Source organism: Cyprinus carpio, chromosome B10, assembly GCF_018340385.1.
Source record: "Cyprinus carpio isolate SPL01 chromosome B10, ASM1834038v1, whole genome shotgun sequence".
In the NCBI taxonomy this organism is placed as follows: Eukaryota; Metazoa; Chordata; class Actinopteri; order Cypriniformes; family Cyprinidae; genus Cyprinus; species Cyprinus carpio.
The window spans coordinates 21662410-21681415 of NC_056606.1; the positions used below are offsets into that span (position 1 = coordinate 21662410).

The 19006-nt window shown below is 36.0% G+C and overlaps 1 protein-coding gene across 1 annotated transcript in view; it reads right to left on the bottom strand.

Moving 5' to 3' along the window:
• The window catches only part of LOC109097535 (tetratricopeptide repeat protein 28-like), a 270646-nt gene that overhangs the window by 41251 nt on the left and 210389 nt on the right, over positions 1-19006 (bottom strand). The window contains 3 exon segments of the mRNA XM_042733263.1: positions 110-633; positions 5970-7314; positions 16356-16863. Coding sequence (XP_042589197.1) covers positions 110-633; positions 5970-7314; positions 16356-16863 — 2377 coding nt within the window.

A 19006-nucleotide genomic window follows, 5' to 3' on the forward strand; every position in this document is an offset into this window, starting at 1 on the left:
CAACCACCTTAGCAACTGCACACTAACACTTCAAACACCTTAGCAACTGAATAATACCGTTTATTTTAGTTTGATAGAATTTTCCCACTAAATCGCTGTAGGCTCTTACCTTCCTGCAGGTACATGACGGACTGCGAGTAGTTCTGCAGAGCGTGGTGTGTTCGTCCTAGGCTGCTGTAGGCCAGAGTTTTGGCCACCAGGTCATTGGTCTGTGCCGCGATGCTCAGGTGCTGCTCCTGATACACCACGGCACGCTCGAAATTACCCAGCGACTCGTAAGTGAGTCCCAGGTTTCCGTAGGCTCGTCCCTGACAGCTGCTGCTGCCCGTCTCCTCTGCGATCTGGAGGTCCAGCTGGTGAAACTGAAGGGCTGTGTCGTGTTCGCCCATCAGCTGGTACACAGCCCCCAGGCCGCAGCTGGCGTGGCCCTCCAGCAGTCGATCTTGGGTGTCGCGGGCGATGGCGAGCTGCCGCTCCAGGCAGGAGATGGCCTGCTCGTAGTTACCCAGCTGGCTGTGCAAGCTGCCCAGTTCTCCGTACGCCTGAGCTTTCCCCCCACACTCGCCCAGCTCATGCGCCACCACCAACCTCTTCTCAAAACACACCAGAGACTGCTGAAGATTCCCCATCGCCCTGACAAACACAGAGAAGCATCATTAGACATACAGAGTTAGAGAAAAAACTTTGATAAAAGTGAACAATCTGATTGGCTGAGACTCTACTATATATACTATATAGCAAATCTCAACTGCATGATTGTTTAATTTCACACACGCGACATGAGATGACAATATCTAATAAATAATTACTACTATGATCATTATTTTTGCTACTACTAATAAAAAAATTATAGTTTTCTAAAAAGTGCACAGATACTGAAGTAAAAATTCATTAAAAAGTGGAGATCCAAAATACAGTAATATATGATTTTGTTATGTCAAGTGGTATGTTAATAAATTTAATAAATAGAATGTATGAATGAATAAATAATTCTATATTAAAAAGTGAATGAGGTGTGCACATACATTTGCATTTTTTCAGTGCATTTCAGATTATTAGTAATTGTTAAAAATGTATTAAAAAACAACAACATTATGATAAAATATAACAAAATTTAATCAATAATTATTCATATGAAATAAAAGTACTATTATTAAAATAAAATGATTATTTTCTAAAATACACACACACACACACACACATATAATTGTCTATATATGTGTGTATATTTTTTTTTGTTTATATTTTTTTTTTTTTAATTTAATTTTATTTTTATATTATTAGAAGAGGAGATGCAAAATACTGAAAAAAATCTGATCAGCCATTAATTATATACAATTTAAAATATTATTTTAAAGATATTATTATATTAATATTGGTCTGTCGCCACAATTGTACATATATTTGCAATGTCAGTTAATAGTTTTTTTTTACTGCAGCAATATGATAAAATATAACAATATCTAATAAAAATGAATACTAATAATTTCAATAAAATTACTATCAATCCTAAAATAAAGTTATTTTCAAAAAAATAAATAAAAAATTGACAGTAAAAGAAGAGAAGATCCAAAATAGTTTGAAAAATGTGTTTGGATGAGCCACACTGCACACTGTTAATAATAATAATAATATAATTAAAAAATAATAATGATGATAGAATAATCTTTTGTCACATTGCTGCTGATATATATATATATATATATATATATATATAGTATATATATATATATATGTGTATATATATCTCAGCAATATGGGTAATAATAAATAATTATTACTAATAATAATTCCAATAAAATGATTATTGTTCTTAAAATGAAATTGTTCTGTCAAGAAAATAATATTTAATATTAATAAAATAATGGCAGTATTGTAGGTATCCTGCTGCAAAAATATACAAAAGATTTTACTACGATTAAATCTGTCTAACGGCTTGTTGCTTTATTAGCTCGAAGTGTGTCTGCTTCCAGACTGTGGTATAATCACATAGAAATAAGTGCAATGCAAATTTAATTTTGACTCCAATAAATTCCAGAATGTTTACATGCTGATATCAAATTTAAAGAGCGATTTTGAGATTTATGTATTCCTTTTAACATGAACCTTCTCACATGAAACAGAATCTCATAAAACAGAGTAGTTCATTGCTGCTAAAATACTGAATGTGAGGGAATCGCGAGGGACGGTGTGTTTTAGATCGATATGAGCTATTCCAGCAACACACAGGTGGCAGGACAGAGCCGACGCAACTTCATTTAGAAAGAGAAATGTAGTCCACACACTCTCATCCGTCGGGAGAATGGGTTTGAAATGGGCTTTGGTACCGGCTCTCTGTGGAATAACAAAACCAGGCTTAACTCATACAGGCCGGGGACTCGCTCACTACTTAGGCAGCATAAAAGCGATGCATCATTACCCCTTGTTGTCCTGTCACTTGAAATTACAGCAACATCAGTCTTGTTGAAAGGCCCTGCCTCATTTCAATATAAATGAAACAAACAGCTTTTAACGCGGGCCTTTAATGAGGTTCTTGTTGGATTCTTCTGTGCTATCTGAGGTAAAGCTCTTCTCCGTTGAGGGGAGTCCAAGCGCATTGTCACAACTGACAGTGTAATTTACCTTCCCATTGGACTGCGGGAAGGATGGGGGTTTGGGTTTGGATGAGCTTGGTTTGTTGCGGGCCCAGTGTGAGTTCTCTTCCCACAATCCTCAGCGTCGAGCTCTGACAGGACCCTGCAGCAAACCATTCATCATATTTCCATGCCCATATACTCGTAGGTAAGCAGAATCCACTAGGGTTTGTGATGGGAGCTGGAACGCTTAAAGGGCTGCTGATTGGATGTTAATTAAAATGGATGCGTGGCGGATCACGCCGAAGATGCTGGGTAGACATGAATGGATTGCACAGCTGTGCACAGAACAACTCACTTTTTTGAGAGATCAAGAAAATAAATCTTAGAATTAGAGTTAAGAATTTGAGTCACTGTTTTATTTTTTTTTAATTTTTTTTGGCAAACTGTCTCTACAGAATATCAAACTAAAGGCTGTTTCACTAAAAGAAGTTTAGAAAGCTTGAAATCAAATCATTAAACAAATCTGCTGTTGAAGACTAATAGTATTGTGTAGCTTTGCATGAGGATTTTTTTGTATTGTATGGAATGCAACATCAAGAGCAAATGTATGTATTTGTTACACAATGGCTCAACATTAGCAAAGCGATCCAACATGCAAAGATTTGTTCTTTTATTATATCTCAAAAATGTTCACAGAATCTCCATATGGCGTTTGTATTTAAATGTACTAAAGAAAATAAATGTTGCTTTTTTGCAACATGGGCTAATTAGACAAATAAATGAAAATAAATCAGAGTTTTAATATTAATTCACTTTTCATTTTTGGGTTAACTATACCTTTAAGTCAAAAACTGTATGGATGCTACTTCATTAGGTAACAATATCAAACCAGGATGTATCTCACTAAAAGAAGTTCAAAAATCAAATCATACAACAATAAATCTACTGTTGAAGACAAAGGTACTGTGCAATCGTGTTTCATAAAGTACAATCCTAATGCAAGAGTGTCAAGACTTAGGATCAAAAATACTTCTGTATTTGCAAAGCAATGGCTCAACATCAGTGAAGCGATTCAAAACTGATTCAAAGATTCATCTGTGTTATCTCTCAAAAATGTTTACAGAATCCCATAATGGATTTTTTTTTAAATATATATATTAAAATGTACTAAAAATACATGTAATTAAATGTTGCTTTTTATCATGATGCTACCATGTTACCATGCTATCATGCCATGTTACCATGCTATCTATAAGGCCATGCTTGGTCTTTTGCCATCCTACATCTGTAGTTTAATCACATGGAGAAGTGTTGGTTCTTATTCATTGCGATCAAATGATCACTTGCTGCTCATTGTTCCATTTGCCCATACAGAACTGGGAAAAAGGGCTTTTGTCTACTCAGCTCCTTCTGCATGGAACTTTTTGCAAAAAGACTTGCAATTATCTGAACTTATTTCCTTAAATGCTTTTAAGTCCAGATTGAGAGAACCTGAAATGACCTGTTTAAATTGTAAATGTTTTTAATTATTTGTATTGTATAACTTTCATAAATGTAATTGACTGTGTTTTTTGCTGCCTCTTGGCCAGGACTCCCCTGAAAAAGAGTTTTTTAACCTCAATGGGACTTTCCTGGTTAAATAAAGGTTAAATAAAAAATAAAAAATAAAAATGATATATGACACATGGACTAACATGAACGCAATATCAAACAAGCAAATCTTTGAATATAAAATTGAGTCACTAATCAGTTTGAATTGATTCACAGAAACAAACTGAACTCCGACTTTGCTACTATTAAAACATCTCTCATAAGTCATAAGAAGAGATCACAAAAAAATTATAAATGACACTCCTTAGGCGACAAATAAGAAAGGCATTAAAATAACTGCACTATTTAAGATGTTGCCTAATTTTTATTTGCCTGCAGAATATTAAATATTGAAAAAATGTGACATTACCCACCATGAATAGCAAGCATGCAACTTATTTACCAAGAAAAAAATGCTATCTATTCAAATGCAAATAAGCACTAACATGCAGTAGATAAACTACATGCAACTAAACAAAACCTCTATAAAAACAAATATCTAGTATGCAAATAAAAACTGTGTGCAAGTTAACATTTGGAGAGATTCTGCTGCTGACACAGGTTCCCCAGTTTGGGGGTGAGAAGCACAAAAAGTGCTTTCATGCTGTATGCATCTCTGTATACGTCTGTGCAGCCCTGCAAACTGTCATTTCAGCATGCATGTTGAAGGTGGGGTCATGCTCTGCTACAAAACAATTCCATTTTCAATCTCTTGCATGTTGTGAGAGTGTTCTGTGTCCGCCTGCTGACCTCATGGTGTCAGTCCTCATGCCGCCCTGATACAGTAAGTGCCTCTATCAGACTGAAGCAACTAGAATAACAAGCAGCCTGTTGCCTTATCACGAGACTCCACAGCTCCAGAATGCTAATATATCACTCACACCATGTAAAAAAAAGTAATCTAATCTTATCTAAGAGCATATTGCATTGAAGTATGACTAGTAATTTTGCACGCTTTTTACAGTGGCGTCAAAAAGTATTTAGGCACTTGAAGGAACAGTTCATACTAAAGCCAATCTAAATATAAATGAAAGTCAGTGGGATCCAGTGTTGTTTTTAAATCCCATCGACTTCCATTGTATGAATAAAAACAGAAATATTGTTCAAAATATGATCTTTTTTTGCTCAACAAAGATACAGATTTAAAACAACCTGAAGGTAAATCATAACAATTTTCCTTTTCCTTTTATAATAATCCTTTTACGTCACTTAAAAATGTATGAATGCTATCTGATCAGGTAACAATATCAAATCAAGATGCAGTTCACTAAAAGAAGTTTGTTAGGCTTTAAATCAGAACATGTACATGCCTATATACTGCAAAATAAATATTTGTATTATTTTCCAGCTAAAATATCGAAAAAATTCTCTCAAGATATAAGATAATCTCAAGATACATTTACCACAAATTCAGTTCAGGACATTAAAAGAGACATCTTAATCAATTGACTTGTTTTTCAGTTAAAATATTTGAAAATCCTTAAAACAAGATATAATTTAGTCAAGATGCAACACTGCATATGATATTAGCTCTTGTTTTTTAACTCAGTGTATTTTGTCTCACTGTACTGGCATATTTTTACACTTATTTTAGGTATAAACAAGTTAAAAACAAGTTTAAAAACTCTACCAGTGCTTTGAGACAAAATACACTTATATTCAAGACACAAACAAGTCTGAATATATTTAGTGTTATTTTTAATATTATTTTATTCAAGACACAAACAAGTCTGAATATATTTATATTTATAAGTATCCGTATCATATTTTAAGGATATTTGTCGTTTGTGTGTCCAAGTACGCTTTGGGGCCAGTGTAAAATGAGAAATAACACAAAAATGGTTTTGAATTCTTACCTGTGTGCTCTGTGCCACAGAGAGATACTGGTCATAGTACTTAATTGCCTCTTCAAAATCTCCCAGCGAATCATAGCAGTCTCCCAAGTTCCCATAAGCACGACCACGGTCCAGCACGGCCTCGTTGCCACTGAGCTGCTGCAACATCGCCAACTGTTGCTCAAAATAGCCAATGGCCTCCTCCATTACTCCCATGTTCATTTTCGTAATACCCATGTTACCGTAAACCTGGGCTTCAATGCTGGGGTCCTTCAGTCGCTGGCCGAGCTCAAGCTGTTCCTCGTAGCATTTAAAGGCCATGGTGTACTTTCCGAGAGACATGTAGACGGCAGCGAGGTGTCCATGAGCCTGGCACTCTCCCGGGATGTCGCCCTGCTCCTGGTACACCTCCAGCTCCTGGGTGTGGTACCCTAAGGCCTTGTCAAACTTCTGTAGCATTCGGTAGGCGGCTCCCAATGCAGCGTAGGCATTCGCCTCCATCTTGCGATCCTTGACTTGGTGCGCCAAGGACAACTGCTGCTCGTAAAACTTGACGGCTCCGGGAACGTCCTTCTTACAAAGGAAGATGTCTCCCAGGTTGCCCAAGGCGCGGAATCGAGCCTGCGAGTTGTTCAGTGACTGCGCCAAGGAAAGAAGGTACTTCTGGCACTCCTCCGCCTTGCTGTAGTCGCCAAGAGCCTTGAAGGCCAGGCCCAGATTACAGTAGGCTTTGGCTTGACTTAACTTGTCATGGAGGTCCTTAGCAAGTGCCAGATCTTGTTCGTAGTACTTCACCGCTTCCTGGAAGTTTCCCAGACAGTAGTGTGCGTATCCCAAGTTGTGACAGACCTTACCTTCACTCTCCATATCCTGCAAGTCCGGGGAAAGCCGTAGGTACTGTTCATAGTAGGGTACGGCTTGGGGAAACTCTCCCCGAGAGCAGTGGAAATTACCCAAGTTGCCCAAGGCACGAGCCTCACTCTGGATGTCCCTCAACTCTCGGGCAATATTCAGATGATTCTGGTAATGTTGCAAGGCCCGATCATGCGCCCCCAGAGCCTGGTACGCCACCGCCAGGTTCCCATGTGTCGAAGCTTGTGAGGCGCGATCGTTAACCTCCATGGAAATCTGCAGCTCTTGGCGGTGGTAGCGAACGGCCTGGTCGAAGGCACCGAGGGCATTGTAAGCATTGCCCATGTTTCCATATGCCCTTCCCTGGGCGGCATAGTCGTTTAGCTCCTGGGCGATGGATAGATGAGCCTTGTGCAGCTTGAGAGCAGTCTCGTAGTCCCCTTTCATCTGGTGAATGATTCCTGTAAAGAAGAAAAGAATAGTTTCATTCAGCTGAATTGTGCTTATCATGCTTCATGGGATAACTGAATTGGCTTTTTGATATCTTCGATCTGTATAAAAGAGGCTAAAGATTAAGTTTACATTTAAAAAAGCCCTGAACGACAACATACCCCAAGCAAATCATCCAACTGGGAAAAAGGGAATAAGATCTGAGAAAGCGCACTGATGCTTGTAGAACTATCTTTTAATTAAAAAGGAGATCTGATCTGATTTGTGTAGTTTCGACTCGCATTCAATCAAAGTTCTGCACCCCAAAGATATGAAAGTATGAGACGATGACAATCAAAACAGCCAGATCTGCTCAGTCCAGGGAGACTTCTTGTAAATTTTGGATCCCCCTAATGTTGCCTCACTACTTTTCCACAAAATTATCATTACCTTCATAATATTACAGTCCCGCCTCTCCGGTTCCAGTATGGTACTTTGGGGAAAGTAGAGGAACAGGGGAGGAAAAGGGCTAATGAACACTTATGATGGAAAAAGGGTTTGAGGGGACCAGAAATGGGAAACTTTAACTGTGGTCCACACCACATCTCTGTATGTGTTAACCGGGTTTCTTTTCCTTTGAAAGTCAGAGCTAAGTATCGGGGATAAGGAAAACTGCTGGGATGAGCGGAAAACAAGACGTATCAATGGGGCACAACTGGGAAGTCTGTGGCGACCATTTATGTAATTGTCAGAGATGCCGGCTGACCCGAAAATGAGCTCTGGGAATAGTATGCCAATGAAAACACATCGGAGGCAAGTAGCGTGTGTTTTTTTAGAGCGTCGTGGAGCCACTGTTGACAGAGAGGTTTTGCATCTTGAGGGAACTCGTTCTGTCTGCTGACTGAGTCACGGGCCACAAGCATGTCCTTCTGCGTATGTGGAAGCAGGAGGCGACAGGGGGTATCAAAATGGGTGAGGGGTTGTCCATCTGCTCAGTGTCAATACTCATGTGCCAAGGCAGGATTACCAGCATGTGGTAAATCCAATTAGATCCAATGCCAAGCTGGTATCCTGACACTGAGGGCCCATTAGAGCTCTTTTCTATTCACAAATATTTCCTCTAAAATAGCCCCGTCTTCAGTGGATAATTATCAATACTTAACCCCATGATTCTTCATTTATCAGCGAGCAAAGCTTCAGACAAAAGCTTGAATGAATCCTTTGAGACGTGCAGTGAAACATGCCAGACACAAAAACCTTTGATGAAAGAAACCAACACCTGCAGGTCTGTTTTTGTTAAATGACTGGTCCTGCTTGTACTTTTAAACACTTTTATGCTGGTTTTGTCCAATGTGACTGCTAGGAACACAACAGACGGTGCTAATATGACCTAAAAAACTTCCTTGAGCTAAAAACAGAAATGCTGAGCTGAACAATTCTACACTGTCAGGACATAAATACTCCCGACTGTCTGCAAATTAACAGAAGGGACTTCTATTAATTCACAAACAGTAGGGAGTGTTTATGTGCACAAACTACTTAAACTAATGGATCATTTACAGTAGTTGCTCTAAAATGTGGCATGCTGAGTGCCCCCTGGTGGTATGAAACTTGGCTTAAAATTTATAAAACTAAAACATGTACATGTAAAATTATATTTATTTATTTACTCACTCAAATATTTGGTACTTAATATTAATAAAATATAAATATATTTTACATTTTATTATAATACAATTTAAATAAAAACACAATACTAAATATTCTAATGAAAAAAAATATATATATAAATGTAAACATAAGTTCGCTTTGCAGCTCAAAAAGATGCAAATTTGCATAATTTAAGCAACAGCATGATAGCACGCCATTGCGACTATGACAGTCACATCACAGTCAGCATTTCATATTAAGAATGGGGTCACGGCTACAAACAAAAAGATCACCTCTTTGATAGGTCAGTTAAGAGGATTACACGGTCACCTGCGGACGCTGTAGGAATGCATATGGCCCCATTGTTAAAGTTAAATCCCCAGAGCCGACACGTAGGAGAGAGTGGGATGAGACTGGGGAACAGGATCTGAGACTGATCGGAGGTCAGTGAAAAGGTTAAAAACTCCTCAGCGTCTGCTCTAAGGGGTGAATAATAATTGCAACACTGCAGTATTTGGCTAAAAAAGACACTAGACTCTAAGAGCCTCTGCCTACATTAGCAGAAGTGGGATTTTGAGGATGTCTTTCCAGCTTTGATGCCCTGCAATGTGGAATGAGTGATGGGCAGCCCTTCAAACAAACATTAAAAATACTTCCCTCCCCAGGCGGTTGTTTCACCCGAATGCATGTGAAATGTAGTAATTTAATCTTCAAATGGCACAATCTTCAACCCCAAATGACTGAAACGCCATGACTTTTTATTTTATTTTTACTGAGATGTCCTACTTGAACTCATTACATAGCTGTCGCTTTTCAAGTGTTCCCGCTCTGTAAAGGCTGTGACATTCCGAATTAATTAGCTTCAGCGTGGACTCGCCGAATTCCTGACGGGATTTTGACAACTAAATGAAACCGATCCAACCAGCAGTCATCAGATATGTGTTAAATTCTTAATATAGTACATTTAATAATGGAATGCATTTACTCTGATTTCATGTCAAAATCATGTCATGATGACAATTTTGAAACATGCATGAAAGATGTTAAGCTCAAAAGGGCTATGTGACTATCAGATATATAAAATATGGGCTAAATGCCCATCAAATGAGTAAGTAATGAGCATACAGAGCGCAATGGCTGGGATAAGGGAGGATTTGTGTGTGTGTGTGTGTGTTTGTGTATGTGTGTGCTTCATTTGACAAATTCCCACTAAGATGCTAATTTTTCTTTTTTTTATATATTTATAACATGACAAATTAAAATGAACACAAGTCAGCAGTTGTATATTGTAGTATTGTTGCCATCTGCAATGCTTCATGGGAAATGAGATTAATTCTGCTGTAGATTTGTCTTTTATTCAAATTTTCAAACATGTTTTTGCTTCAAAACAAAGTCTGTGATGTTGTGATTCATTTTGCAGAAAAAGGCAGAAAAACACTGTCGACTCGAGACGACCCCTCTTAATGTCTTCACCTCAAACACACACTCTACTCATTTAACGGAAACCAAAATTGTACGCAAAGTGACCGCAATAAGAAGCGGCTGACGGGAAGCAAAAACATAATAATAATAAATGCAGCTGTATTTCAGCAGGCATGTCTGTTCCACAGCTATTTGTTAGCCTTTGTTATGATATCTGTCTGTCTCTCAAAACCATTCCCGTCTCCTCTCCTCCCATTCAAACGCAAACGCTAACTAGGCCCGATATTCTGCCGTATGATTTATAGCTCAGAGCCAGTCTTGAATAACCCTAGGGAAAATGGGGACAAACAAATGGCAGACTTTGAAGATTCTTGCAAGTCTAGGGTCAGCTTTGTTGTTGGCTTCAGACGAAGAGTAAAACAGTTGAACACTGCGGCTGGCAACAGTTTGCCAGATGCATTAATTTGACATTTAGTCGTGTTTATTCTCTGCTTCCACTTTTAGCTAAGCAAAGCACGGTTTGTGTTTTTTTACCAGCCGCAGATTGTTGATAAACACCTTCTTAATGTCTGAGTAACGGGAGTCTGGTCTTCAGAATTCTTTGTAATTTTCAAACTGTTTTGAAGATCTATTTTGGAATTTCCAAATACTCCATTTCCGCTATATCCCTGGTGGTTTTGGCGGACTTTTGCATACTTGCACTGCCGCAGTGTGCTGGAGACGGCACTAAACGACTGTCTGTGGAAACAGGGCCTCAAATGTGACCGCTGGTAACGACTGTCAAAGAAACACATCAAACAGCCTTTACGCACTACACTTAACCCGGGGTTAATGCATTTTAACCGTGTGTTAATGATGCTTTTAACAGTTCTTTAAACAACGTTTCACACTTGTAATTTTGAAAAGGGGTGAGCACCCTGAGTTATAAAACCCCTTGGTGATGCAAATCCAATGGATTGGAGAATGTTACGGTGAGTTGTTTATCATTAACCAAACTGAGCTTGTTTTATCAAATATGTAATATATTTCATATAATAATATTTTATATATTATTTCTTATATAAATAATAAGAATATATAAAATATATAACATTTTCTAAATGATAATATATTTATTTTTGATCCAGATTTTTTCCAGACTGTTAAGCACATTTAAATTCTCATTAATTTGTGAATGGACAGTATGAAATATCTGAACCTGATTACCCAGAACTAAGTATGAGCACAACCAGTGTGGATTTTCATTAAAAGATAATGATTTACTTTACTTCATGAGAAGCTTTTCACTACATTAGAGGAGCATTCGTTCTAAAGCTGCTCCGTGGGTCTTTAAATGACTTGGAATATTAATCTAAGGAAAAAGAAATTAGATAAACCGGCTAATAATCTGCCTACAGCTATGGAGCGTAGAAAATGAAAATCAACAATGTGTAATGTTCTAAAACAAGAGTCGTGAGAGAAGATTTCACACATAATGGTTAAACTGAAACACAAACACAAACACAGCTAATAGTACTTATACCATAAAGATTAGCATTGACATTTTACTATTGTACAGAAAAAAGAAAATCTTAATTTTACAGTGAAATAACATCATTACAAGTAGGGTAATATTTCTTATTTTATTTAATATATTTATTTAGTAATAATAATAAGGTTTGTTTTTTCTTTTTTTTTTTAAATATATTATATTATATATATATATATTAAAATATTATATTATATCTGTATATATAGATATATATATATGCAATTATTTTGGTCTAATTGAGTTGTGCAACACTAAACATATTAATATTATATATATGCAATTAATTTTGGTCAGATTGTGCATCTCTACAAATAAACACTGCAAAATTTTTTATTAATATTAAATTTTTTTTTTTTATTTTCATATTTTATTCAGTAATAATAATCATAATAATACAATTGAATTCCATTATAATTATGTTATAGTCATATTGATATATAATCAAAACATTTTCAAATTGCGCAGCTCTTAATAATTGCAATTTTGATCAGAAAAATCTATAAGATTTTTTCCCCTAATTCTATCCCTACTGAAAACACACTTAATGCTAACAATATTTAAGTCATTAATATTATTGTCATTATAACATTGTTATGTAAACTGAAATATGATTGTTGTTATTATATTTTTCTAAAATATTTTTCATAATTTTACGATGAAATAAAACAATTAATATTTCATATTTTGTTTATTTTTAGTAATAATAATAATCAAAATAGTAAAATAATTACTGATTAGATTTTTTTAACTTTTCAAATTTCACCTGAATGTTTTAATTGGAAAAACCGATTAGATTTTTTCCCAAATTGTGCAGTCCTACCACTAACCACACTAAAAAATACTAACAATACTAAAACCCTAAAAACACACAGCCCAGACTGATAACCCTACTGAAACACACACACTTCTGAAGCCATCTGCACACTCAAATGCTCGTCTTCTCACGCTTCTGACCGCGGTGTGAAGTATGTGTTTTTGACCTGCGGCTCTCGCTGAGGAGAATAAGGCCTCCGGTTACCGTCCACTCAGCACTATCACAACAGGGATCAGATTCACACTGCTCAGGGCTTCAATATCGCAACAACAACCAAACTCAAAACCTGTTTTAATAAAATATGAGTCGAGATGGAGCATTAAAGCGATACTCCTGAGCGGGAAAGAAGGTGTTTCGGGTGTGCTGGAGGGACAGACCTTTGAGCTTGCATCCAGACTGAGTGAAATATGATGAAATGATTCATACTTACTGAAAAGACTGAGTGAAATATTATTAATTACTGAAAAGTAATCATAAGAAAATGCATTGAAATCAGTCTTCCTACTGTATTGTTAGTATGGACTACTGCCACTGTGGTCAAACTGAAAAATAATGCGTGCATATTGCAAAAATGATGGATGAATCACATAATCTGGATTTTTAATGTATGACTGGCCACATTTTTAATAGCCTTGAATCTGTATTTTTCCATTTCATTTTCTCCAGATTTTCAGAAAATTGGTTAAATGACTTAAACATTACAAACTATTATTACATGCCAAAAATATTTGCAAATAAATTCTGTCATGATGAAATTATAACAATGCATTTTAAAAATGATGGACAAATCATATTTTTCAAATTCATTTTCTTCAGAATTTTAGAAAATTTGTCAAATGACTTTACTTACTTTTATTAGACTAAAAATATTTGCAAATGATAAAAAAAGAAAGGCACAAGATTGTTCAATTAAATTCTGCAATGAGAAAATTCTAACCATAATGCATGGCAAAAATTATGGAAATTACAGACTAATCACAAAAATAGTATTTTTAATGCATGACTTTTCAGGAGCCTTGATTATGTATTTGCCAATTAATTTTCACCAGAATTTTAGAAAATCTAATGACTTCAACATTACAAACTTTTATTAGATGCTAAAAAAAGATTGCACAATTAAATTTTATTATAAGGAAATGATAATCATGATGCACTGTAAATCACCCAATCTAATAAAACAGTACAATGGAAAATTATTGACTTAAAGTCACTGATTATAAGTATATATTTAAAATTAAAATTATTTTAAATATTACATGTATTACAAAATATTAAAATGATTTAAAATGTTTAAATTAAATATGCAATTAATTATTAAATATTATAAAATGTTATTATGTAAGGCTTCAATTATGCTAAGAAAGCAAATAAATAAACAGTTTAATAAAAGCAGAAATCATATAGATTTGTTGTTTATCTGTTACTATTAAAAATCATTTTCTCTATGGAGAAAATGAATGGGATTTTACTTCCAGAACACGACTGCTGCACTCTGGTTTGGACTACATGAGTGGATAATAAAACATGTTTGTTGAGCCCAATCAGTCTTAGAGTAAACATCTTAAACCTTTAATCAAACATGGCTGCTTTCCCTTTAAATATCGGCTGGCTTCTCAGATTCCACCTTTGACAGCGAGATCAATTTGCTCTCTCACCCCATGAGATTGTTCATTTTCATAAGCGCTACTTTTCTCTCAGCCCTTCCAGCTATTAATAATTCGCAACATGGCCAATGATAGAAGGAGTGCTGGGATGTTGGCGGTCCTGCGTTTTCTAAAGCTTAGCACGAGTCTTCAGAGGATGCATTACTCACCGCGAGCGCATCTCATCTGTGCAACCTCTCCTACATCATTAGAACTAAACAATAAACCTGTTCACAGAGTAACAACCTCAGAGACACTGGGAGTAATCTAGTAATATTTATAACCCTCACCTGATCGTACACACTTTCAATACAAATTTATCATGGCTGTACGCAAAAGGGGAAAGAAACTGATTTCATTTTATTCCACGAGCGCTTCACAGGACATAAACATCACCCTACGGACGTCCTCGTGCTACTATGCAAATTCATCAACACTTCAAGTTTGCACAAATAGAACAGATGGCAATTTAAAGACTGCAATGGTGAGGGTTTAACTAGTACTACAGTGAATACTTATGGTTAGAGATCTGAACAAAGCACTAACCATAATTATTAAACTTTGACAGGTAACTCTTCCCAAACTGAATGACAGTACTACAACTTAAACTTTATTTATTTCAGGTAGCTTGCCAAGGCAGCATGTATATTTTTTATAATTTAATTTTTTTAAAGAACAATTTATAATTTTATTTATAATGTTGAGTGTTTTTAAGTTTAGGTTTTTCACCTAATAATATGACAGTGAATAACAGTGTTGTTGTAATAAAATAAAAATAAAAATAAAAATAAAAATAAAAATAAAAATAAATGAAAATAAAAATAAAAATAAAAAAATAAAATAAAATAAAATAAAATTAAAATTAAAATAAATAAAAAATAAATAAAATTAAATAAAATTAATTAAATTAAATTTTATTATGTTGTAATAAAGTTTAAGTTGTTTTAATTTTATTTTTTAAATTTATATTTTAATTTTTTTATACATTAAATTTTTTACAATTAAAAAAATTGTTTATAAAAAAATACAATTATAAACAAATACTAATGTTGCCTTGACAAATAACTGAAATAAGTAAGTTGAAGTTGAAGTAGTAAAATGATCAAACCTGAAAATAAAAATAAATTAAAAATATATAGAAATATTTAAAAAAAATAATAATAAAAATGAACACTCCACTGTAATCCTGATATTAACAGTCCTGTGGCAACATTTTTCTTTTTGGGAGTTCATCTATTTATTTATCTGAGAGCAGCGAGTGGATCAGATTGATGGAGCCGCTGTCGGAGGGAGGGAACGTGAGATTGGAGCAATAGAAGTCAGAGTGAGAGATTAGACGGGCTTTGAAACACTTGGTTTCGACGGCTCCAATTTATCCAGCGTACGTCTCGCACACCGATGCTTTAGTGCCGCCGCAGAGCCTGCTGCAGGAGGAAGGGACGCGTTCTAGATGACTCATCGAGTCATCGAGCCGCTAAACTGGAAATAGAACCATAAATATTCATTCACACTGTTGTTTTTAATAACTAGACAAATGCAATGCGCAAAAGCAATCATGACTGTATATTTCAAGCTAATAACATTATGTATTGGCCTTAATTTATTTTCTTGGGGAGGCTTTGAATTTTAATTTCTGCCAGCTTTGTGTTTAATTAAAGGAATAGTTAAATTCCATTTTTAATATATGGCAAAAGAACAGTGTGTGTGAATGTGTGTTCCTGTGGCTCAGTGGTAGAGCATTGTGTTAACAGCTCAAAATGTTGTTGGTTCGATTCCCAGGGAACACATGTTAGGTAAAAAATGTTAGCCTGAATGCATTGTAAGTCACTTTGGATAAAAGCGTCTGCTAAATGCATAAATGTAAATGTAACAGCTCGAACCAATGTTTGGGCTGGTCTCTCAGCTTGGGCAGCTGGTTTTGTTGGTCAGGTGGTGGTTGAAGACCAGAAAAGGATGTTGGTCTGGTTTTCTTCCAGCAGAAATCGTTAGTGAAGAATGTAACCCGACCCTCACCCAGGTTCGATGAAGCCCTGCCCTCGGCGGCGCGGTCCTTCAGGCCTTCTGCGATGCTGAGCTGTTGTTCGTGATACTGCTTCGCTCTCTCCAGATCCTGCATGCATCGGGCAGCGTGTCCCAGCCCCGCGTACGCCCTCATTTCGATGCTCTTCTCCTCGAGTTCCTGTGCGAGCTCCAGCACGTGCGTGTGGTAGGACATGGCCTTGTCAAAGTTGCGGCGGTAGTGGTAAGCACTTCCCAGGTTGCTGTAGGCGCGTGCCTCTTCGCGCTTGTTGCCGAGGCTCTTGGCGATGCTCAGGTGCTGTTCGTGGCACTGGACGGCGTTATCGAAGTCACCCATGGCGATGTAGACGGCTCCCATGTTGCCCAGCTCCCGGGCCTCGGAGAGCTGATCCTTGGACTGTTTGGCCAGCAGGACGCACTGCTTGTGGCTGGCCAGGGCATTGGGATAGTCGCCGATGGCCGTGTATACGTGACCCAAGCTGCTGAGGGCTGAAGACGCCGCCTGTGGAGAAGAATGAGAGAAGATGCATAAACCATTGAATATAAGGCACTATAAAAAAAAAGATAATGGCAATGCTAAAATCTGATTGGATGAGCCATGTTTGCTGTTGTGCACCAAAAACTATTCCTCAAAGCACTTTGTGACAGGTTTGAAGAATATGATTTCAAAATCAGCTGATCGTAATGGGATGCACTGTGTTTGAATTTTTTCAATTAGAATTTTGCTGCATATAACTGCATATAACAACTTTAACAATCGGGTAAACCAGAGATGTTACTGTTAACTAAAAATGTTAAAAATTGCTTTTGGAAATTGAAAATAAAGCCAAAATAAAATTAAATAAAATATAAATATCAGATGGAAATATGTATTAAAAAAAAAAAAAAAAAAATTCATGAAAATCAGAAATGTTGCTTGGCAAAACAAAGCAGAAATAAAATAAGTTGCAGTTCTAAATAAATAACTAAAATGAAGCTTAAAAAAAAAACTAATACAAAAAGATAAAAGCACATAAAAATACTGAAACTTGAATAAAAAAGTAATAAAACTGGAAATATAAAAAATTATTAAAACTATAAAGAAATATTAAACAAAAAAATAAAACTAATAAACAACTGACAAATGCACACAAGAAATTGAAAGAAAAATAAATTAGCTATATAGAAATATTTAAATTCATACACATGACAGAAGCAGATAGAATTATTAAATTAAAATTTAAAAACTGAAACCTGAAAATATAAAAATTTAATCTTTACAGAAATATGAATAAATGAATAAAAATTGTTAAAAAAAACACATAAAAACACATAAAAAAAGAAAATATAAAAATTAAAGCAAATTCAAAAAATTAATAAAAATATAACACCACAGAAATAATACTCAAATAACACTGAACTAAACATCTCCTTTTTGTGATGTCTGCATAAAATAAGGTTATTTGGGTTATGAGGGAGAAAAAATGATTTCAAATCAGTTTCATTTTTCCTTTAACTCTGGTATAATTACTGATACACATGACCTCTATTAGCATCTACAGCGATTAGATGCTCTTATCCTCAAAACATACGGCAAAGTTGTGTGATGTTACTGCATCCCATTACGCAGCCATTGAGAATAGCATGCGGTGCAGAAAGCGCTCTGCCATGTAATGTGTTGTCTGCCGAGAACAAAACCCGTGAAGCCTCTCAAGTCGAAATCTTAGCAGAGACGCTGATCTCTCGCAAAATCCGTTAAAAATATGCTGAGGCCTTGTCGAAATCTCCTTGCGGCAGGCGCATGTTCAGCTGAGAGTTGAGAGACAAAGGCTGTCTCCCAGAATAACATGCTCAATGGGAAGCCCATTAGCCACAAACAACTTTCTTCAGTGGAATCAAAGTCGTTCATATCATCCAAACAAACCGAACTCTGACGTCAATTGAACCCGAGTGTGCACCAAAAGTGCTAGTGTGAAAGCACCCATATTTATATTGTTTCTGCATTTTGTTGTTTATGATGAGAGAATTCGCAAGTGCATGCAATCAACAAAACGCAAACGTTTCTGCACTGACTAATCTGATTGGCCACTGCATTCATGAGCTACACAGAAAAGCTCAACACTGCAAAAAAACAACATGCAAAAAGCAACTTAAACGCAGATCTAAACAGTAGGAGCCATTTTTGCCCCTTTATCTTGAATTTGAGAGGCATTTTTGTTCATTTTGGTGGCAATTTTACCACAAGCCCCCATTAATTTCCGATCCTGATGTGCAATGATGAATCGATCTAAGCAAGACTAAGAACATGTACCAGGAACTCTAACCTTGTTGAAACTACAGGGATGAGAGGAAGTGCTTATCTTTCACACCTGCTGTGTGTCAGCACCGAATGCTTTCACCTGCTGAGACCAAGTCACAATCTCACACACATACACACACACAAACCACCTTTTCTCAATCTGCTCAGACACTAGCTCTTTTCTGTTTTATTTGAATTTTTGTTTTTTGTATGCATGTCTTTACTGACACTTTTGATCAATTTAATGCATCCCTGCTGAGTTAAAGTATTAATTTCTTTTATAACTTCCTGATTCAAACTTTGGAATGGTGGTTTGAAGCTACATCTCTTGTTTGACTCATTATTTAATTGGACTGCCAAAAAATGC